Genomic DNA, 23,547 nt, shown 5'->3' on the forward strand with positions numbered 1-23,547 from the left:
TGTATGCTTGCCATCTCTTCTTAATATCTTCTGCTTCTGTTAGGTCCATACCATTTCTGTCCTTTATCGAGTCCATCTTTGCATGAAATGTCCCTTTGGTATCTCTGATTTTCTTGAAGAGATCCCTAGTCTTTCCCATTCTGTTGTTTTCCTCTATTTCTTTACATTGATCATAATGCAGTGAATCTAAACAAATGAGCAAACATTTATATTTGATATCAGAGAAATATACATGACTTTATGGAACAAGAGGAGATGTACATAGATATTTTAGTTAGACAGACAGACAGATATATAAAAGTCTTCTTGCTATTTAAATAGGATGCCTTCATTAATTATCCTGTATTAATTACCTTGCACATGACATTGCCTAGGGCTAGAAAGATACTCATTGGGGCTGTGAATTTAACACATCCTGCTTATACAATACTTCCCATTTGGGGTGACAGTTCTCAGTTTCTGTCAATATCCTGCTTAGAAATGGTGTGTATAATATCTGAAACACACAGTGTATTTTTAACATCTTTGTTGCAGAATGATTGATATACAATAAGTTGTACGTATTCAAAATACAATTTGAGAAGACTTAACGTATGTGTATGGGCTGCTCTGGTGGCTCAGATGGTAAAGAATCTGCCTGCAATGTGGGAGACCTGGGTTTGATTCCTGGGTTGGGAAGATCCCCTGGAGGAGGTCATGGCAACCCATTCCAGTATTCTTGCCTGGAGAATCCCCATGGACAGAGGAGCCTGGTGGGCTACAGTCCGTGGGGTCACAAAGAGTTGGACACAACTGAGTGACTAAGCACAGCACAGCAACATATATATATATATATATATATACACCCATGAATCCATTGATTCAATTCAAAAAATGAATATATTTCACCCCTTAAAGTTTCCTTGTATCCATTTTTAATCTTTTTGCCTCTGCTCTCCTTCTGCCCAATGCCACCCTTGCCCTGGACAACCATTTATCTGTTTTCTGTCACTTTATATGCATCTTACAGCACAGTGTGTGTGTGTGTGTGTGTGTGTGTGTGTATAAAATCACACATTATACACCCTTTTTTGATGTTTTATTTTGTGCATCATAATTATTTTGAGATCCATCCGTACAGTGTATGTTTCAATAGTTTATTCCTTTTATTGCTGAGTAATAGTCCCTAGAATGGATATATCATAGTTTGTTCATCTGTTTACCTATGGATGGACATTTGGGTTTTGGCATGTTGGACTGTGAAGAAGGCTGAGCGCCGAAGAATTGATGCTTTTGAACTGTGGTGTTGGAGAAGACTCTTGAGAGTCCCTTGGACTGCAAGGAGATCCAACCAGTCCATTCTGAAGGAGATCAGCCCTGGAATTTCTTTGGAAGGAATGATGCTAAAGCTGAAACTCCAGTACTTTGGCCACCTCATGCAAAGAGTGGACTCATTGAAAAGACTCTGATGCTCGGAGGGATTGGGGGCAGGAGGAGAAGGGGACGACAGAGGATGAGGTGGCTGGATGGCATCACTGACTCGATGGACGTGAGTCTGAGTGAACTCTGGGAGTTGGTGATGGACAGGGAGGCCTGGTGTGCTGCGATTCATGGGGTTGCAAAGACACGACTGAGTGACTGAACTGAACTGAACTGATGTTGTGCTAATTACATAAAAAGCTAATATGAGAATTCATGTATATGTCTTTCTATGGGCATATACTTTCATTCCTCTTGGGTAAATCACTTATGTATAGAATGACTGGATAACACAGTTATTGAATTTATAACATTTAAAGAAACTGCTAGACAGTTTTTCAAAAAGATTGTTTCTTTTTCCATTCCCACCAGCAGTGTATAAATGTTCCACTTTGTCTACATACTAAAATAGGGATAGTGATTTCAATATTTTCCATTTTAACTTGTGTGTAATGCTATTACAGTGTGGTTTTAATCTGTATTTCCATAATGAATAATAAATAATTTTGAGCATATCTTCTTATGCTTGTTTTGTCTTCCATGTAAAAAGTGAAAACAAAAGCAAAAGTGTTAGTCACTCAGTCGTGTCCAACTCTTTGTGACCCCATGGACTGTAGCCTGCCAGGCTCCTCTGTCAATGGAATTTTCCAGGCAAGAATACTGGACTGGATTGCCATTCCCTTCTCCAGGTTTTCTGACCCAGGGATTCAACCCAGATCTCTGGCACTGCAGGCAAATTCTTTACCATCTGAGCCACCTTGTTATCCATATGCCTTCTTCATTGAAATGCTTTTTCAAGTCTTTTGTTCATGCCCCCATTAAATTGTCTATTTTCTTATTGTTGAATCTTTAGACTTTTTAAAAGTATATTCTAGATATATTCCCTTTATTATATACATGCTTTACAAATTATCTCCCAATATGTAGTTTTCCTCTTAATTTGATTAACAGTATCTATAGAATAGCAAAAGTTTTTATTTTACCCAGCTTTATTGAGGTTTAATTGACAAATTAAATTTGTATGTTCTTAAGATGCAAAATGTGACAATTTGATATACATATATTGTATGAAGTGATTATAGAAGTTTTTAATTTTATTGAAATATAATTTATCAGTTTTTTTTTCTTTTACATTCAGGAAGAACCATGTGGTTTTAATTGCAATCTAGACTATCACTGCTTGCTTCAGTAATGAAATCATAGGTTCTTGCTAAAGTTAAAATATAATTCACCATTCTCTACAACAGAAATCTGAATCCTGTAGATTTTGATAATCCTTTATAATCCTTTCCTGTTTTCTTTAGTTTCCTAATGTACTCGTGTCAGAATGTATTATAGAAAGAGCAGTTTAATTCCATGCACAAAGAAGTGAAGCCTGTAAGACTACCATCAGGACCTTAACTGTCATAGGTTTAAATTAAGAGTTTAGAAAGAGTGGGAGACGAGTTCTTATGCAGTACGGCTGCAGCCCTCAGTTTCTTTATCTCTGTTCTTTATCAGCCACATGATTTTGTTTTTCCACCTTGCCTCTTGGTTCCCTAAGGAGAAATAAAACAAAAGAAAGTGAATCAGAAATAAGAATAAAACAAAGAAAGGAAAATATGACAGAGAAGGAGGAAGAGGGAGAGAATTCCTTAGGCTTTCATCTTTAGTCTCATTGTTCAAAATTTAAAGGGTAGTATGATGTTAGAGACCCACTCCAGTATTCTTGCCTGGGAAATCCCATGGACAGAGGACCCTGGTGGGCTACAGTCCATGGGATTGCAAGAGTTGGATACAACATAGCAAATAAATAACACTGATATTTGAGAAACAGCAATTAAGATTAATTTGATCATGTGTAATATAATGTGCATAGAACAAATACTTATAGAAAAAACTTCTTGACAGTTAATGTGCCTCCAAGAAATTCTCAAGTGAATAAAATTCTAGCTATACAGTGATTTTTCCAAAACAGTTCTCTTCATTAGCGAGAGGGAGTGGTGAAGGTCCATTGGAAGGAGCAGGAAGGATGTGAGGGAACCAAGTGCAAAGAGTAAAAAACCTTGCCAAGTTTAACTGTTGCCATGGAATCTTCCTTTTGCAGGTTTTGTAAGGGATGATATATTTTAGGTGATCAGTGAGCAGTATCTGAGAGTTATCACATTAGGTCAAAATAAGTATTTTCGAGGTATGTGAGTGATTTTTCTGTTTTTCTGATCAAATGCCCATTTATTCCGTGATATTTACACATGGTTTAATGTGCCATTTCCCATATTCTATGTCAGGTAAATACATGTGCCTTTGTCACTTACTAACTCTATGACCTGCAGTAAGTTACCCAGTCTTCTCTATACCCTCAGTTGCTCAGCTTTAAAATAAATTCAGTGAGTAATTAACTCATATTTATGAAAGTGGTTAAATAGGTAATGAATGTGAAGCATTTTGCATTTGCCCAATGCAGAATAATCATTCAGTAAATATTTTTTCATTATTTTCAAAAGAAATTAATGTGAAATTATATTACTCAGTTTATAAATTTGAGTTCGATATTTACATTTTACAAGAGAGTATGAAATTAGAGAAAAATAATTCCTAATTTTTAAAAATGACTTATATACCAGGGGATTTGTTTTATTTACTATTCAAATATTTAGACTGTTTACAAAGGAAAAATAATCCATTTCTCAAAATACAGGTTTGTGCTATTAAAAAACATAATAGCTATAATTATGATTCCTATTAGAATTTTTGTAACACTCATTCAAACTGAAAATCTGTGTTAAATGAATGATGTTGTATTTTAGAGAGTTGCTTTTGTTCACTACTATTATTTCTGTTACACCTATAGTTTTTCCAAAGTAATCTAATAATTTTCCTATCACTCTGATAAACTCAAGCACTGATAATCAAGGTTTTATTTTTGTTCCATTTTGAATTAGTTGGCTTTGGCCAGAAAAGAGGAATACAGGGAACAAATTAATCACATGTACATACATATTGTGGCAAAATATCATCATCATTTGAAATACATATTCTTATCATAATTATTTACTGCATTTTGTTTGAAGGTTCATTACTACCAGTCATGTTGCTGAGTCTACAGTTATTCTTCATAATAAAAGTTTATAAGAAGTTGACCACATATCTCTTCTACCATAGTTAATTAATAACTGAAAATAAAATGCCATTTAAAAATGTGATTGTTAAGAAATAAAACTTATATTGCCAATGAAAAAGTTGTTCACTCTTTAAATCAGTGGTATAATTCCAATATACATTTTTAAAATGTTATTTCAATTAAAACATAAGCTACTAAATAGACCTTTAATTTCTCTTACAGTTCTCTTCATCCATTTCTGTGTTTTTAGATGAATATGTAATTTCTCATTTTGTTATATAACATATGGTCTTACACTAATATAGGACTTTTGAGCTGTTTTTCAAACAGTTGTCAAATTTCTATCTGCTATAGGGTAATAAAAATACAATAATGTTTAAATGGGTATGTTGGAGGAAGAAAAATGTGTCAAGTATATAAACAACTGAAATGAGAAAGAATAGAGGAAGTGTACTTTTAATTCTTGAAATTATTTCATAGTATTTGAAGTAGTGATTATGTTCCTTTATTATTTAGTACACATATTAACATATGTAAGTTTATCCAAATAATGGTTTTATCTAACTGAATTAGTTTTCTTTTCTAATTTTTCTTGCTGGTATACATAAATTTACCCTTTATTCATTCATTCCTTAAATGAATCTCATTTGATTCTGGTATATATTTCTTTTGATATGCTGCTGATTTTCTAGTATTTTATTGAAATTTTTTGAATCAATGTTTATTGGGATATTAGATTTTAGTTTTCTTGTATTGTCTTTGTCTAGTTTTTGTATCATGGCAATGCTGGCCTCCTAGAATGAATTAGAAATTTTTCCCTCCTCCTCAGTATTTTGGAAATGTTAATTCTTCTTTAAATGTTTGGTAGAATTAAACAGTGAAGCCATCTTGTGCTGGGCTTTCTCTGCAGGGAGATTTTGATTACTGATTTAATTTTCTTCCTAATTTTGTGTCTATTCAAGTTTTCTATTATTCATATGTCAGGGAGTGTTTTAGGAAATTGTCCATTTCATTTAAGTTTATCCAATTTTTGGCACATAATTGTTTATAATATTCTCATATATATGCATATAAAATGCTTTTTATTTTGGTAAAAATAATAGTAATATCCTACTTTATTTCCGATTTTATTCATTTGAGTCTTCTCTCTTTTTTCCTAGTCCATCTAGCTAATGATCTCCCACTTCTGTTGATTTTTTCAAAGAACAGACTTTTTGGTTTTTTTTTGTTTGTTTGTTTCCTTTATTTTTCTGTTCTGTGCCGGAGTCCAGCTCCAGCATCCAGGGAATCAGCCTGAAGGGGTGAGCGGTGTCAGCGGACAATGATGTAGCCTCTGACTCATAGTATGGAACTACATGTTTATTTCAAGCTTCAGGTTCTCTTTTATACTTTGACAAAAGCATTAGGTCAGAGGTTTGACATTTTCAGTTTCCCCCACCCAGATTTACTGTCTCCAGAAATCATTGTTGTCCTTCAAACAGAGTTCCTGCTTCAGCGATTCTCTCAGAATCAGCTTTACTATCTATTATCTACTTTCTCTTATGTGTCCTATACTTAACTTGTGATGACATTGTAACTCATGCCACATTCCTCAGTTTATTTATCTTTCTAAATCTGTTTGCCCCTAGCATCTTAAGATCACTACCTCCTAAAAAGGCTTCTAGCTATTCTTAATTATTCCTAAACCCTAAACTCAGCAAACTTCTTTTGCCATAAATATTTCCCTCACAAACAGGTCTCAGATAACAGTCCTTCCCATGGCCTCAAGCTGCAGCCTACGTGCTCATCCTGGGACATTCTTTGTAAAGATCCTTGAACAAATGTCAATGGTTACTTTATAGATTATCTTCTGGGCACAACTGCAGAAGGCTTTGTGCTTTCTCATGTTTCTCTCAAGAACAATAAGCACCTTAACATTCTTTCCAGCCAACTCAACCGAAGAAAGGAAAGAACAAGTCAGAATCACAAGGCCTAACTCCTTCATCCCAGGTCTGTGCCTGTGGGACAAGGAGAGGGGGTTGGGGGCCATGCCTCCATTTTGTCAGTAATGCCTAACACAGCTCCCGACAGTTCTGTATATTATTTCCCTCCATTCTAATTCTTTTTTTTCTTACTGCTAGTCTTGGGTTTAATTTGCTCTTCTTTTTATAGTTCATATAGTGTACAGTTGACCATCTGGTGATGTCCATGTATAGAGTCTTCTCTTGTGTTGTTGGAAGAGGGTGTTTGTTATGACCAGTGCATTTTCTTGGCAAAACTCTATTAGTCTTTGCCCTGCTTCATTCCGTATTCCAAGGCCAGATTTGCCTGTTACTCCAGGTGTTTCTTGACTTCCTACTTTTGCATTCCAGTCCCCTATAATGAAAAGGACATCTTTTTTGGGTGTTAGTTCTAAAAGGTCTTGTAGGTCTTCATAGAACCGTTCAACTTCAGCTTCTTCAGCGTTACTGGTTGGGGCATAGACTTCGATTCCTGTGATATTGAATGGTTTGCCATGGAAACAAACAGAGATCATTCTGGTGTTTTTGAGATTGCATCCAAGGACTGCATTTCAGACTCTTTTGTTGACCATGATGGCCACTCCATTTCTACTGAGGGATTCCTGCCCGCAGTAGTAGATATAATTGTCATCTGAGTTAAAATCACCCATTCCAGTTCATTTCAGTTCGCTGATTCCTAGAATGTCGACATTCACTCCTGCCATCTCTTGTTTGACCACTTCCAATTTGCCTTGATTCATGGACCTGACATTCCAGGTTCCTATGCAATATTGCTCTTTACAGCATCGGACCTTGCTTCTATCACCAGTCACATCCACAGCTGGGTATTGTTTTTGCTTTGGCTCCATCCCTTCATTCTTTCTGGAGTTATATCTCCACTGATCTCCAGTAGCATATAGGGCACCTACTGACCTGGGGAGTTTCTCTTTCAGTATCCAATCATTTTGCCTTTTCATACTGTTCATGGGGTTCTCAAGGCAAGAATACTGAAGTGGCTTGCCCTTCCGTTCTTCAGTGGATGGTCAACACCGAAATCAGATTGATTATATTCTTTGCAGCCAAAGATGGAGAAGCTCTATACAGTCAGCAAAAACAAGACCAGGAGCTGACTGTGGCTCAGACCATGAACGCCTTATTGCCAAATTCAGATTTAAATTGAAGAAAGTAGGGAAAACCACTAGACCATTCAGGTATGACCTAAATCAAATCCCTTATACAGTGGAAGTAAGAAATAGATTTAAGGGCCTAGATCTGATAGCTAGAGTGCCTGATGAACGATGGAATGAGGTTCGTGACATTGTACAGGAGACAGGGATCAAGACCATCCCCATGGAAAAGAAATGCAAAAAAGCAAAATGGCTTTCTGGGGAGGCCTTACAAATAGCTGTGAAAACAAGAAAAGGGAAAAGCAAAGGAGAAAAGGAAAGATATATACATCTGAATGCAGAGTTCCAAAGAATAGCAAGGAGAGATAAGAAACCCTTCTTCAGCAATCAATGCAAAGAAATAGAGGAAAACAACAGAATGGGAAAGACTAGAGATCTCTTCAAGAAAATCAGAGATACCAAAGGAACATTTCATGCAAAGATGGGCTCAATAAAGGATAGAAATGGTATGGACCTAACAGAAGCAGAAGATATTAAGAAGAGATGGCAAGAATACACAGAAGAACTGTACAAAAAAGATCTTCATGACCCAGATAATCACGATGGTGTGATCACTGACCTAGAGCCAGACATCCTGGAATGTGAAGTCAAGTGGGCCTTAGAAAGCATCACTACGAACAAAGCTAGTGGAGGTGATGGAATTCCAGTTGAGCTATTCCAAATCCTGAAAGATGATGCTGCAAAGTGCTGCACTCAGTATGCCAGCAAATTTGGAAAACTCAGCAGTGGACCAGGACTGGAAAAGGTCAGTTTTCATTCCAATCCCAAAGAAAGGCAATGCCAAAGAATGCTCAAACTACCACACAATTGCACTCATCTCACACGCTAATAAAGTAATGCTCAAAATTCTCCAAGCCAGGCTTCAGCAATATGCAAACCGTGAACTTCCTGATGTTCAAGCTGGTTTTAGAAAAGGCAGAGGAACCAGAGATCACATTGCCAACATCTGCTGTATCATGGAAAAAGCAAGAGAGTTCCAGAAAAGCATCTATTTCTGCTTTATTTACTATGCCAAAGCCTTGAACTGTGTGGATCACAATCAACTGTGGAAAATTCTGAAAGAGATGGGAATACCAGACCACCTACCTGATCTGCTTCTTGAGAAATTTGTATGCAGGTCAGGAAGCAACAGTTAGAACTGGACATGGAACAACAGACTGGTTCCAAATAGGCAAAGGAGTACATCAAGGCTGTATATTGTCACCCTGTTTATTTAACTTATAAGCAGAGTACATCATGAGAAATGCTGGACTGGAAGAAACACAAGCTGGAATCAAGATTGCCAGAAGAAATATCAATGACCTCAGATATGCAGATGACACCACCCTTATGGCAGAAAGTGAAGAGGAACTCAAAAGCCTCTTGATGAAAGTGAAAGTGGAGAGTGAAAAAGTTGGCTTAAAGCTCAACATTCAAGAAAACGAAGATCATGGCATCTGGTCCCATCACTTCATGGCAAATAGATGGGGAAACAGTGGAAACAGTGTCAGACTTTATTTTTGGGGGCTCCAAAATCACTGCAGATGGTGATTGCAGCTATGAAATTAAAAGATGCTTACTCCTTGGAAGGAAAGTTATGACCAACCTAGATAGCATATTGAAAAGCAGAGACATTACTTTTCCAACAAAGGTCCGTCTACTCAAGGCTATGGTTTTTCCTGTGGTCATGCATGGATGTGAGAGTTGGACTGTGAAGAAGGCTAAGTGCCAAAGAATTGATGGTTTTGAACTGTGGTGTTGGAGAAGACTCTTGAGAGTCCCTTGGACTGCAAGGAGATGCAACCAGTCCATTCTGAAGGAGATCAGCCCTGGGATTTCTTTGGAAGAAATGATGCTAAAGCTGAAACTCCAGTACTTTGGCCACCTCATGTGAAGAGTTGACTCATTGGAAAAGACTCTGATGCTGGGAGGGATTGGGGGCAAGAGGAGAAGGGACGCCAGAGGATGAGATGGCTGGATGGCATCACTGACTTGATGGATGTGCGTCTCAGTGAACTCCAGGAGTTGGTGATGGACAGGGAGGCCTGGCGTGCTACGATTCATGGGGTTACAAAGAGTCGGACACGACTGTGCAACTGATCTGATCTTATCTGATAGTGTACAGTTAGGTTGTTGTTTTGAGATTATTCGTTTTTTTAATGAAATTGTTTACTGCTGTATATTGCCCTCAGCACTGCTCTTATTGCATCCTTTGCTTTATATACTATGTTTTCATTTTCAGTTTTCTCAAGATATTTCTAATTTTTATTGTGATTTCTTCTTTGAAATATTGTTTGAGTATGTTGTTTAATTTCCAAATTTATATATTTCATTCTTATGTTATTTATAATTTCATTCCATTGTGATGAGTAAAAATACTTTGTTCAGTTTCAGGATTTTAAAAATTAAAAATTATTATTAAGTTTCACTTCATGGTTTGACATATGATCTACCCTAAACATTGTTCCTTATTAATTTGAAAATAATGTGTCTTCTGCTGCTGTTTTGTGGGAAGTTCTATGTAAGTCAGTTAGGTCTAGTTGTTTTATAGTATTGTTCACATCCTCTATTTCTTCTATGTCTTCTGTCTAGTTGTTCTGTCCATTAATGAATGTGGGATATTGAGGTCTCCAGCTATTATTGTAGGATTATCTATTTCTCCTTCTGGTTTTATCAAATTTTTTCTTCATATATTTTGGGCCTCTGTTTTTAGGTGTGTATAGGTCTATAGGTTTTAATCTAATATTGCTATATTGAATCTTTTTTATTTAATAATTGTTACTATTGCAAAATGATCATGTTAAATCTAACCATCAATCAGTGCACACTTAGAATTTTTTTCTTGTATTGAGAACTTTTAAGATTTACTCTCTTAGCAACTTTCTAATATGCAATACAGTATTATTAGCTGTAGTCATCATGCTGTACATTACATTCCCATGACTTATTTTATAACAAGAAATTTGTACCTTTTGACTCCCTTTACCCTTTTCACTAACCCCACCCCCACCCTTTGCCTCTGGCAACCACCAATCTGTACTCTGTATATATAAGCTCATTTTTGTTTGTTTACTGGTTTTTTAGTTAACTGAATCTTTTATTAATATATAGTGCCTTTTTGTTTGTTGTACATTTTTTCGATATCTAATAAATTAATGGTTTCCAAAATACAGTTTAAAATACTAATAAGAGCAGTAAAATAACCCAATTTTAAAAACTGTCAAAAAATCTGGAGCGACACCTCACCAAAGAAAATATTCTGATAGTAAATAAGCGTATGAAAAGGTTTCCAATATCATATGTATTTTTAGGGAACTGCAAATTAAAACAACAATGAGATAACACTACGTACCTATTAGGATGGCTAAATCCAGAAGCCCTGACAATACCAAATGCTGGTAAAGATGTAGAACAGTTGTAATTCTCACTCATTATTGGTGAGAATACAAAATGGTACAGTGGTACAGGTGCTTTAGAAGACAATTTAACAATTCATTACAAAACAAAACATATTCGTAACATGATCCAGTAATCATCAGCTCATTTTGTATTTACCCAAATGAGTTCATACTTAAAAATTACACATGGATGTTTATAACAACTTTATTCATGATCACCAAAATGTGGAGGCAGCCCTAATGTCCTACAGCAAGTGAATAGATACATAGTGGTATATCCATACAATTGGATATTTTTCAGTAATAAAAACAAATGACAAAAAGACTGGACAAAGCTTAAATATATGTTGCTTAGTGAAAGAAGCCAATCTGAAAAGGCCATCTATACAACATTCTGAAGAGACCAGTGGTTGCCAGTTCTGGGGAGGAGAGTTTGCAGGGGAGGGATGAATGAGTGGGATACAGGGTATTGGGGGGGGGTATGAAATTAAAAGATGCTTACTCCTTGGAAGGAAAGTTATGACCAACCTAGATAGCATATTCAAAAGCAGAGACATTACTTTGCCCACAAAGGTCCGTCTAGTCAAGGCTATGGTTTTTCCAGTGGTCATGTATGGATGTGAGAGTTGGACTGTGAAGAAGGCTGAATGCCAAAGAATTGATGCTTTTGAACTGTGGTGTTGGAGAAGACTCTTGAGAGTCCCTTGGACTGCAAGGAGATCCAATCAGTCCATTCTGAAGGAGATCAGCCCTGGGATTTCTTTAGAAGGAATGATGCTAAAGCTGAAACTCCAGTACTTTGGCCACCTCATGTGAAGAGTTGACTCATTGGAAAAGACTCTGATGCTGGGAGGGATTGGGGGCAGGAGGAGAAGGGGACGCCAGAGGATGAGATGGCTGGATGGCATCACTGACTCGATGGACGTGAGTCTGAGTGAACTCTGGGAGTTGGTGATGGACAACGAGGCCTGGCATGCTGCGATTCATGGGGTCGCAAAGAGTCGGACACGACTGAGCGACTGAACTGAACTGAACTGATGAAACTATTCTCTGATACTATAATGGTAGATAGATGAAGGGCTTCCCTTGTGGTTCAGCTGGTAAAGAGTTGGCCTGCAATGTGGGAGACCTGGGTTCGATCCCTGGCTTGGGAAGATCCCCTGGAGAAGGAAAAGGCTATGCATTCCATTATTCTGGCCTGGAGAATTCCATGGACTGTATAGTCCATGGGATCACAAAGAGTTGGACACAACTGAGCGACTTTCACTTTCACTTTCAGATAGATGAAATTATACATTTGTCAAAGTCATAGGATGTACAGCACAAAGAGTGAACCAGAATGTCAGCTATGGACTTTAGTTAATAATGATATATTATTATCAGCTCATCACTTATAAGTAATGTACCACCTAATGCAGGATGTTTATAATAGGGGAAACTACGGGAGGTATATGGGAACTCTCTGTACTTTACACTCATTTTTTGTAAACATTAAACTCTTTAAAAAATAAAATTATTAATTTTAAAAAAGTGTGGACTTTAAATCACAATGCTCATGTTCAAATTCCAGCTGTGTTATTAAATGCTGATTGACCTTGAGCAGGAGAAGGCAATGGCAGCCCACTCCAGTACTCTTGCCTGGAAAATCCCATGGACGGAGGAGCCTGGTAGGCTGCAGTCCATGGGGTCGCTTAGAGTCGGGCACGACTGTGCGACTTCACTTTCACTTTTCACTTTCATGCATTGGAGAAGGAAATGGCAACCCACTCCAGTGTTCTTGCCTGGAGAGTCCCAGGGACAGAGGAGCCTGGTGGGCTGCCGTCTATGGGGTTGCACAGAGTCGGACATGACTGAAGTTACTTAGCAGCAGCAGCAGACCTTGAGCAAGCTACTGAACTTTCTTGTGTCACAGTTTCACTTCTTTAAAATAGGGATAATAATAAGAGTTATTTCATAGGTATGTTTTGGGAAAAGTTGTCAGCTTTTGTAAATCCCTGGAACAATGCCTGGCAGATAGTAAGTCCTACATAAGCATAAACTATGTAGTCATTTAATTCCCAAAACAACTAGCACCATTTTACAAATGAGGTAAGTGACATGTTCAAGGCTAAATTTGCAGTAGTAGAGTCAAGAGTTTGAATCCACATTCTATCAAAAGCCTGATGTTCTTTCCACTATATATCCTGTCTTTCCACAATCTGTTTGTGAGCATATACCAAGCTCCTATGTAAAATAAGAAAGCCATGTTTATAATATGACATGAAGTTTAACTTGTAACTTACGTGCCTTTGTGATATTTCAAAACAAGGGAATTGAAAATAATAAGATAGGAATGATATCAGCAAGATGGCAGAGTAGAAGATCCACCAATTGTATCCCTCTTCAGCACAATCATTTGAAAGCCTTCCAAGGACAAAAGTGCCATTGTGGGGTCCAGGTAGGAGACCACGAAACCCTGGTGGAGTCCAAAACCAAGGAGGACTATTTTGAAAAGGCAGGTTTATGTTCAGATGACATTCTTGCCACCTGTGATCATGGCTACAGACCAGAAAACACCCCTGTGGATTGTTACAGTCCCATTTGACTTTGGTCCTGCCATTAGCATTATCTGCCAAGGAATTTAGCAGAAGTCATACCTGCCCATGCCCTGTATAACAGGCCCACAGAATTCAGTCCCATGTGTGGACCCCGAAGTGGTCCATGACACAGCTTCAGTCCCTCTTAGCCACCACTTCTACCTACCTGGGGACCATCTGGGAGACATGCCTGTCTGTGCCCTTGTGGCAGGCCCTCCAACTTTGGCTCAACTGCAGATCCTGAAATGACCCTGTGATTCAGCTCCAACTACTCTTAGCCATGATCTGGGAACACTCCTACAAGAAGACATGCTTGTCTATATTCGGAGGTATGCCCCATACTATGTTCTGTCTGTACTGTCAGAACTGCTTGCCCAAGGACCTGGTGTTTTAACCACAGATACTGAAAGGTTGTTGCTAAGCCAGGAAAAGACACCAGGATTCTTGGCCTCCGGAGAAGAAGAATTAAATCCGGGGCCAGAGATGAGACTTGATCACTCAGAGCTTTTGTGTAATAAAGTTTTATTAAAGTATAAAGGAGATAGAGAAAGCTTCTGACATAGGCATCAGAAGGGGGCAGAAAGAGTACTCCCTTGCTAGTGTTAGCAGTGGAGTTATATACTCTCAGATGAATCAAAAGAATGTCTGGAGGTTGTAAAGACCTCACCAGACCTACTCCCATAATTTACATTTTAAGATAACAGGAGTAGCCAGAAGGTTTAATCCAAGACTGTCCTCAGGCAGGATGCATTATTGTTATATAATCCTAAGGAATGTAGAGGGAAAAAGTTTGTCCTTTCTTCCTCCTTGAGAATTCCAGACCCCTCTCTCCTTGGGGACCCCTAGACTTCTTATCAACCTGCCTAGAAAATGACTCTCTTAATACCTGTTAAAGTGATCCTATTTAGAATAGGGTCTTTGCAGATATATTCAAATTAAAATGAAATCATGCTGAATTAGGGTGAGCCCTGACCCAATATGACTGTTATCCTTATAAGAAGAGGAAAATAGACACAAGTAGGTACAGGAGAAAACACCATGCAAAGATGAAGGCAGACTGGAATGCTACATCTACAAACCAAGGAATGCCAAGAATTACTGGTAAACAGCAGAAACTAGGAGAGGGACATGGAACAGATCCTCCTCAGAATCTCCAGAAGGAACCAACCCTGTCGGCACCTGGATTTCAAACATGTAGCCTCCAGAACTGTGAGAAAGTAAATACCTGTCCAAGTACCAATTCATATCCATATATATCTTTTAAACACAAATATACACACACACAGACCCACCACATAGAGGTCATATGAGACATAAAGCTCTGTAAATGGCTGCTTTCACTCAGAGTATCATGGATGTGTTTTCAATTCAGATTTCATAGATTTTTTCTTTTCATTAGATGAACAATAATCCAAATAAATGTTTATCTTAATTCATGTAACTAGTCATGCATAGATGGAAATCGAGTTCCTCATTTTTTGTAATTCCAGATAATATTGCAACAGCATCTTTGTAAATATCTCTGCTAGTTTTTTGATGGGGATAATATTTAAGATATAAGCTATTTACAGGATAAAAACTAAACATATATCAAAGGGAATGTAGAACAGTTTGGTGACTGTTGCAAAATTACCCTCCAAAATATGTAGTACCAATTTTTACTCTTACCAACAGTATCTGAGACAGGGGTTGTTACTCAACCCTTATCAATAATTAATATTATCAAAAGTTTTTAAAATTACCAATCTGAAAGAGTAAAGCATTTTTTATTAATTATTGGACTTGTTTTGCAGGACATACAATTTTTGAATCTATATTCCTATGGATTATCTCTAATTTTGATACATGTTATTTTAGCTTTAAATATTGAATTATAGCTTTATCTCCTATTTGCTTTATCTTTAATTCTTTCTAAAGATTTAAATACCAAGACAATATTTTATTCTTTGCCAATTTGAAAGAAGACACTTACTAAACTTGCTTAGAGGAGTGCCAAGATATTGCTTTGATTTTTTCTTAAAAAAATGTATTTATTTTATGCCTTGAATCATTTTTGTGATTTATATAGTGCATTTCATCCAGATTCTGGTGCTGAGCCTAACATGATATTAGTGCTTTTATGTATATATGTGTGTGTGTATGTACACATGCATGTGTGCTAAGTCACTTCAGTCATGTCCAACTCTTTGAGACTCCATGTACTGTAGCCTGCCAGGCTCCTCTGTCCATAGGATTCTCCAGGCAAGAATACTGAAGTGGGTTGCCATGCCCTCCTCCAGGGAGTGTGTATGAAAATAAATGTTAAAAAAGTACATACATTTACACACACACGTACACATTAGATGGAGAGAAGGCTTTTTGGAAATTGGATGTTATTACAGAATGTTTCAAAGAGGGAGAATTGAAGATGCAGACGAGAGTAGGGATAATTACAGCAGCCAGATCCTGGGGTAGACCAGAGTAGATGGAATCCAGTGCACATATCCAGGAGCTGTCCGGATAGGAATGTATCAGTCATTCTTACAAGAGGAAAGCCGGAGGATAAGATCTCCATCGTGGAAGGGTTTGTCAGTGTGGTGGTGGGATTGTGAAGAAATTCTTTCCAGAAAGTGTCCATTTTCTTAGTGAAATAGAAATAAGGTAATCAGCAAGGAATGAGGAGGGAGATGGAAGTGTGGGACATTGAAGGGAAAATAATATTTGAATAATCCTCTAAAGATGAATAAAAAATATGAATATACAAGCTGGTGTTGAGATATCAGGGTCAATTTGTGAATTACTTCCTTATATATTAGGTTCAGTTTAAAAGTTAATACCAGTCTTTTATAAGTCAATTTTATTATAAGAAAATTTTCAGGTAAAGAGTGCGAATTTTTGACACTATTGTTTTTTGAACAAAATTTTGTACTTTGCATATGAAAGGCTTAAAGGAAAGTGCATGCTTAAGATATTGTGTTAAGCAAAATAAACATTTTAATGAGGTAATAAACGAGTGTTACAAATGACTTTAGAAAATATGTAAGAACACTCACTCAAGACCAATATGTTTTCTGAAGGCTGATGCAGTTCTATTATTTACTACATTTTCTTAATTACTATGAGAAAGCTGTTTAAAAATTACCACTTTTAATGGGTATTTAAAATATTTCCTCGAAATTTCTATTAAGTTCTGTCTAATTGTTAGTTTTGAAAACTAAACCCTGGTTAATCTGACATCTTGCATCTATGTGTTGTAGGTACAATTTCATTTTCTGTTGAAAGCAAACATAATGGTGATTCTCAGGATGACTCAGATGAAGATCAAGATACAGATCAAATACCCTTCTATAAGAAATCATTATCAGAACTATCTGACAAGTTTGGTGATGAAAAAGCAGGTAAATTTATTATTATGGAGAGTTTCATGATCAACATTCATAAACCCTCATCATTCATTTGTAAGTCAGTAGCTACTTTACACTCAAAACACATATACAAATGTGTATTTCATGTATCTGTAAGAATTGTATTATTTCAGGATTAACTACATGTTGTTAATTTCTGGATTTGTAGTACAAATGATAGTTTGTACTGCCATTAAAATGAGTAGATTATAATACTTCAGCTTGAAGGCTGCCTACTCTTTCATAAGTGAAGAACTTGACACATATTTCTGTTACTGAACACAAAATTTCAGTCAAATTCTGATAAAATGTTAATGAATATATTATTTTAACAATGTAATGTGTTCCTTTTTTAAATATAGGAAATGATAGCAGTCTGTCTCATATGCAAAAGAAAGTAAATGCTATTGTTTCCTCTTCCCATATTATAAAGCTTCCTTTGAATGTTGTTCAACATCATATCTTTTCAGTAGAAATTTGAAGGAAAATGGGTTTATGGAGAGTTGGAATAGACAGGGCAGATTTCTGAGAGAGTGGGTGAATGAGTTCTCTTATGGGTGAGTAGCAGGGACGTAAGAGAGAAATAGAGAAAAGTGGGTCGACAAGGGCAAAGTTCAACCACAGGCATACCAAAATAGAAATCTTTATTAAATGAGTTTGTGTTTAATCAGGATTCTTCAAAGAAAGAGACACTAATATAATATAATATAATACAGCATGCAATCCAATATAGTATAGTTAAATATAATATAATAATCTATATCTTTATAGAGAGAGACATTTTAAGGAATTGGCTAATATAACTAGGGAGACTGGCAAGTCCAAAATCTATAGGGCAAGCACATCCTTGCGTGCTAAGTTGCTTCAGTCATGTCCGACTCTTTGTGACCCTATGGACTGTAGCCTGCCAGGCTCCTCTGTCCATGGGATTTTCCTGGCAAGAATACTGGAATGGGTGGCCATGCCCTCCTCCAGGGGATCTTCCCGACCCAGGGATTGAACCCATGTCTCTTACATCTCTTACACTGTAAGCAAATTCTTTACCACTGAGCCACCAGGGAAGCAGGGTGGAAAATTAGTAAAAGTTGCTGTTGCAGTCTTGAGTCCAAATTGCCCAGGAAAGACTAGGCAGGCTACAAGCTCTGAGAGGGTTTCCATGTTTCAGGCTTGGCTAAGAATTGCTTCTCTTTCACGTCACTTCAGTCTTTGCTCTTACAGCCTCCAACTGATTGGAGTTGGCACATTCACATAAACAGAGTATTGTGCTTTACTCCAAGTCTACTGATTAAAGTGTTCATGTATCTTCCTACCAACATTTAGACTGGTGTTTAATCGAACAACTGGACACCATAGTCCAGCCCAGTTGATATATAAAATTAACCATCACAGAATACATGAATTAAAAGGGATATCCAGGCACTTATTCAAAACAGTTTAGAAAGAGAACAGCTAGGCCACCACAACAGCTAACTGGGTTTGAAGTGAAAAGAACAGTGTTTTTTAGGGTGGTGATGGGGATAGAGAAATACCCCTAAAGATGGAAAACATTTCAGAGACTAACATTAGATGCTTCTCTTGAGAGAGTAATAGTGTTAATTACTCAGTTGTGTCTGACTCTTTGTGATCCCATGGTCTGCAGCACACCAGGCTCCTCTGTCCAAGGAATTCTCCAGGCAAGAAGAGAGCAGATAGGAAGTGAGAATTGATTCCAAAAATATAACAAGGTTTTCTTGTATCTTGTTTGTATCTTGGGGGTCCTATCTAAGAGATGCCCAAGGGATAGTTTATCAAAGTCTATTGTGGGGGATCCTGGGGGAGTCATGTTAGTAAATTACATTTACTTGTGACTGTGTGGGCTATTTAAAAATTTTTAAATTAAGTTTCAATTATTCAACATAAATTATATAAGAAACATTCTCATATTAAAGTATTTGTGCATATCATCAATTATTTGATTTCAAAAAATATCTTAAAATGAAATCATTGGATCAAAGGGAAAAACAATTCTTAAACATTTTAAACATGTTAAAGCACTCTTCCAATTTTTATCAAATTTCCATTATAATGTATAAGATTGTCTCTTTCAACCTGACCCTTGTTAAAACTGGTTGTTACCATTATTTTTCATATTCCCCTATTTGGAAGCCTAAAAAATTCTTATCTAATTATTTTCATTTCTTCTTTGTCCCAGCTTTACTGAAGTACAGCTGGCTATTAAAAATTATACATATTTAAATTTAAAGTGGACAAATTGATTTGATTTACGTATACATTGTGAAATAATCACCAGAATCAACCTAATTAACATATTTATCATCTCACATAGTTACCACTTTTTTGCAGAAGGTAAAGACACAATCTACCTTCTAACTGAATACTGTCAAAATATGCATACAATTTAAAGTGATCTGACTCATTGGAAAAGACTCTGATGCTGGGAGGGATTGGGGGCAAGAGGAGAAGGGGATGACAGAGGATGAGATGGCTGGATGGCATCACTGACTCGATGGACGTGAGTCTGAGTGAACTCCGGGAGTTGGTGATGGACAGGGAGGCCTGGCGTGCTGCGATTCATGGGGTGGCAAAGAGTCGGACACGACTGAGCGACTGATCAGATCTGATCTGATCTGATATTCAGTATAATGACCTATCAAATCTGAGTGGCATATTTTAAAAATATCTAATATTTAGGTAAGTTTTAGGTTCACAGTAAAACTGAGAGGAAGTTTCAGAGTTTTCCCATATACATCCTGCCCTCAGTCATGGATTGTCTCCACCATCATTAACATCCCCCACCAAAGTAGTACATGTGTCACAATTAATAAACCTGTATACACACACACACACAATCTACCTTCTAGCAAATTTAGAGTATGCACTCTACCCTGTTAACTATAATTGCCTTGTTGTACATCATATCTCCAGAACTTACTCATTTTGCGTAACTGAAAACTTCTCTAATTGCTAAGAAATGTACTGCTGAGCAATCAGTAAGAAAAAGACCAAAGTTATTACAAGGGATGGAAAGGTTAATTCTGTTTCAGTAGGAATATGGAAAGGCCTGTCTGAAGAATTGGGGATAACTGTACATATATTTTTCCTGGTTCTTAATCTGTTTTGCAACCTGTCATCACACAGCTTAGATTTTTAAAATAAAATAATCAATTATATGCACAGATATTTTAATATAAGAATGTTTCCATATGATTTATTATGTTAATTAAAACTTAATTTTTAAATTTGATTTAAAGTGTTTTTGAATAGATATTATCTGCATATAATTTTTTCCCATTTTTGTTGAAAAATAATTGTCATATATCACTGTATAAGTTTAAGGCCATATAGCTTGATGGTTTGATTTACACGTATTGTGAAATGATTACCATCAGTATGTTCAGCTAACATCCATCTTCTCATATAGATACAATAAAAAGAAAAGAAAGATAAAAGGAAAAACAATTTTCTCCTTTTGAAGAAAACTCTTAGAATTTACTCTCTTAGCTTTTCTGTATATCATACAGCAGTGTTAACTGTAGTCATCATGCTGTACATTACCTCCTTAGTACTTAATTATTTTATAACTACAAGTTTATGTCTTTTGACCACCATCCCTCATTTCTCCCTATTCCCGTCTTCCGCCTCTGATAACCACAAGTTTGATTTCTTTTTCTATGAGTTTGGGGTTTTTGTTATTGTTTTGGTTGTTTATTTTAGACTACACATATAATTGAAATCATGAGTATTTTTTTTTCTTTACCTGACTTACTTCACTTATCACAATGCCTTCATAGTGTCCATGTTGTCACAAATGGTAGGGTTTCCCTGTTCTTTATGGCTGAGTAAGATTCCACTGAACGTGTATATTACAACTTCTTTATCCATTCATTCATCAATGATACTTAGGTTGTTTCCATGTGTTGGCTATTATAAATAATATCGCTATGAACATGAAGGTACAGATACATTTTTGAGTTTATATTTTCATTTTCTTTGGATATATTCCCAGAAGTGAGATTGCTGGATCATATGGCAATTCTATTTTTAATCTTTTGAGGATCCTCTGTACTATTTTGCATAGTGGCTATACCAATTTACAATCCCACCAGCAGTGCAAAAGTGTTCCCTTTTCTCCACATCCACAAAAGCATTTGTTATCTCTTGTCTCTTTGATTATGGTCATTCTAACAGGTGTGATATCTCATTGTGGTTTTAATTTTCATTTCCCTAATGACTAGTATTAAATTTAATAGGGAGTATTCTCTGAATGCTATCAAATGTGTATATACAAAGGCACACATATGTATGGATTTATCAATTATATATAATGTGTATATATGCCTATATATGTCCTTATTGATATATTAAACTTGAAATTGTATACAAAAAATAAATACTCTTGGTCATGGGATTATGAATAATTTTTATTTTCTAAAGCTTTTCACTAATTTCTTAAATTGCTATAGTGAATGTTATTAATTTTATAATTAGAAAAGTTTTAATATGTTTAAAGCCTGTAAACAATGTTTAATAATTATTTTTGTTGTTCAGTTCATTAATAAATTATCCCTAATCTCATTGTCACTAACAAATTCATATGCATTGTATGTTTTTAGCTCTATAGAAGTTAAAGTAACTTCATCACAATACTACCTTATATGATAGTCAAAGTAATTACAAAAAGTAGGTGTTCTCGTCCCCATGATAGTTAATTTTACGTGTCAACTTGGCTGGGTCATGGTGCCCAGATATTAGGTTAAACGGTATTCTGGATGTTTCTATAATTGTATTTTGGATGAGAATTGTATTTACATCTTTATACTTTTAAAAAAGATTTCCCTCCATAATGTGGGTGGGTCTTACCTAAGTAGTTGAAGGTCTTCATAGCACAAAGACTGACTTCCGCAGAGTAAAAAAGGAATTCTACCTTTGGACTTGAACTCCAACTCTTCCTGGGTCAACAGTCTGCTGGCCTAACCTGCAGATTTTGGATTTACTGAGCCAATTATTTGAGCCATGCAATACAGTTCAATACATTCAATATAATACAGTGCAATGCATTGCAATGCAATGCAAAATGAAACAGTTTTTCAGAAGAAAGAGACTGAGAACTGCACAAATCTTGGCCCCTTATTACATAGATGAGGAAATTGAGACCCAAAGAGGCTTAGTGATTTACCTAAGTTAATCAAACATGCAGTTCTTGGAATATTTACAACTTGACAATACGAATATGATATGCAAACAGTTAATTGAAACTGGAGGTTATCTTAAACTGTAATCTAGCTCAGCATTGAAGCTTAAAGAATATCAAAGTGAGAAGCTGAACAGTTGAGAACTAATAGAAAGAGCCTGGGTTTGATGCCAGTACCAACCCTGCTACACAGGGCTCTTGTGGCGGACCAGGGTTTTTGGTTTCAGGATTTGGAGGTGAGACTTTGGACATCACTGGCAGCAGAAAGACCTGTATTAATATATATAGGGAACCCAGATGTAAGCATTACTCTCTCACCAGTTCAGTCGCTCAGTCGTGTCCGACTCTTTGCGACCCCATGAATCGCAGCACGCCAGGCCTCCCTGTCCATCACCAACTCCCGGAGTTCACTCAGACTCACGTCCATCGAGTCAGTGATGCCATCCAGCCATCTATCCTCTGCTGTCCCCTTCTCCTCCTGCCCCCAATCCTTCCCAGCATCAGAGGCTTTTCCAATGAGTCAACTCTTCACATGAGGTGGCCAAAGTACTGGAGTTTCAGCTTTAGCATCATTCCTTCCAAAGAAATCCCAGGGCTGATCTCCTTCAGAATGGACTGGTTGGATCTCCTTGCAGTCCAAGGGACTCTCAAGAGTCTTCTCCAACACCACAGTTCAAAAGCATCAATTCTTTGGCACTCAGCCTTCTTCACAGTCCAACTCTCACATCCATACATGACCACTGGAAAAACCATAGCCTTGACTAGGCGGACCTTTGTGGGTCAAGTAATGTCTCTGCTTTTCAATATGCTATCTAGGTTGGTCATAACTTTCCTTCCAAGGAGTAAGCGTCTTTTAATTTCATGGCTGCAATCACCATCTGCAGTGATTTTGGAGCCCAGAAAAATAAAGTCTAACACAGTTTCCCCATCTATTTCCCATGAAGTGATGGGACCAGATGCCATGATCTTCGTTTTCTGAATGTTGAGCTTTAAGCCAACTTTTTCACTCTCCACTTTCACTTTCATCAAGAGGCTTTTGAGTTCCTCTTCACTTTCTGCCATAAGGGTGGTGTCATCTGCATATCTGAGGTTATTGATATTTCTCCTGGCAATCTTGATTCCAGCTTGTGCTTCATCCAGCCCAGTGTTTCTCATGATGTACTCTGCATATAAGTTAAATAAGCAGGGTGACAATATACAGCCTTGACATACCCCTTTTCCTATTTGGAACCAATCTGTTTTTCCATGTCCAGTTCTAACTTTTGCTTCCTGACCTGCATATAGGTTTCTCAAGTG

At 36.8% G+C, this 23,547-nt stretch overlaps 1 protein-coding gene across 1 annotated transcript in view; it reads left to right on the plus strand.

The window, feature by feature from the left end:
* CFAP47 (cilia and flagella associated protein 47) overlaps positions 1-23,547 on the plus strand; it is a 497,722-nt gene that overhangs the window by 350,232 nt on the left and 123,943 nt on the right. The window contains exon 50 of the mRNA XM_006066421.4: positions 16,914-17,054. Within this exon, the coding sequence (XP_006066483.4) occupies positions 16,914-17,054 (141 nt within the window). The remainder of the gene's footprint in view (positions 1-16,913; positions 17,055-23,547) is intronic.

The sequence above is a fragment of the Bubalus bubalis genome, chromosome X, assembly GCF_019923935.1.
Source record: "Bubalus bubalis isolate 160015118507 breed Murrah chromosome X, NDDB_SH_1, whole genome shotgun sequence".
NCBI classification, from domain to species: domain Eukaryota; kingdom Metazoa; phylum Chordata; class Mammalia; order Artiodactyla; family Bovidae; genus Bubalus; species Bubalus bubalis.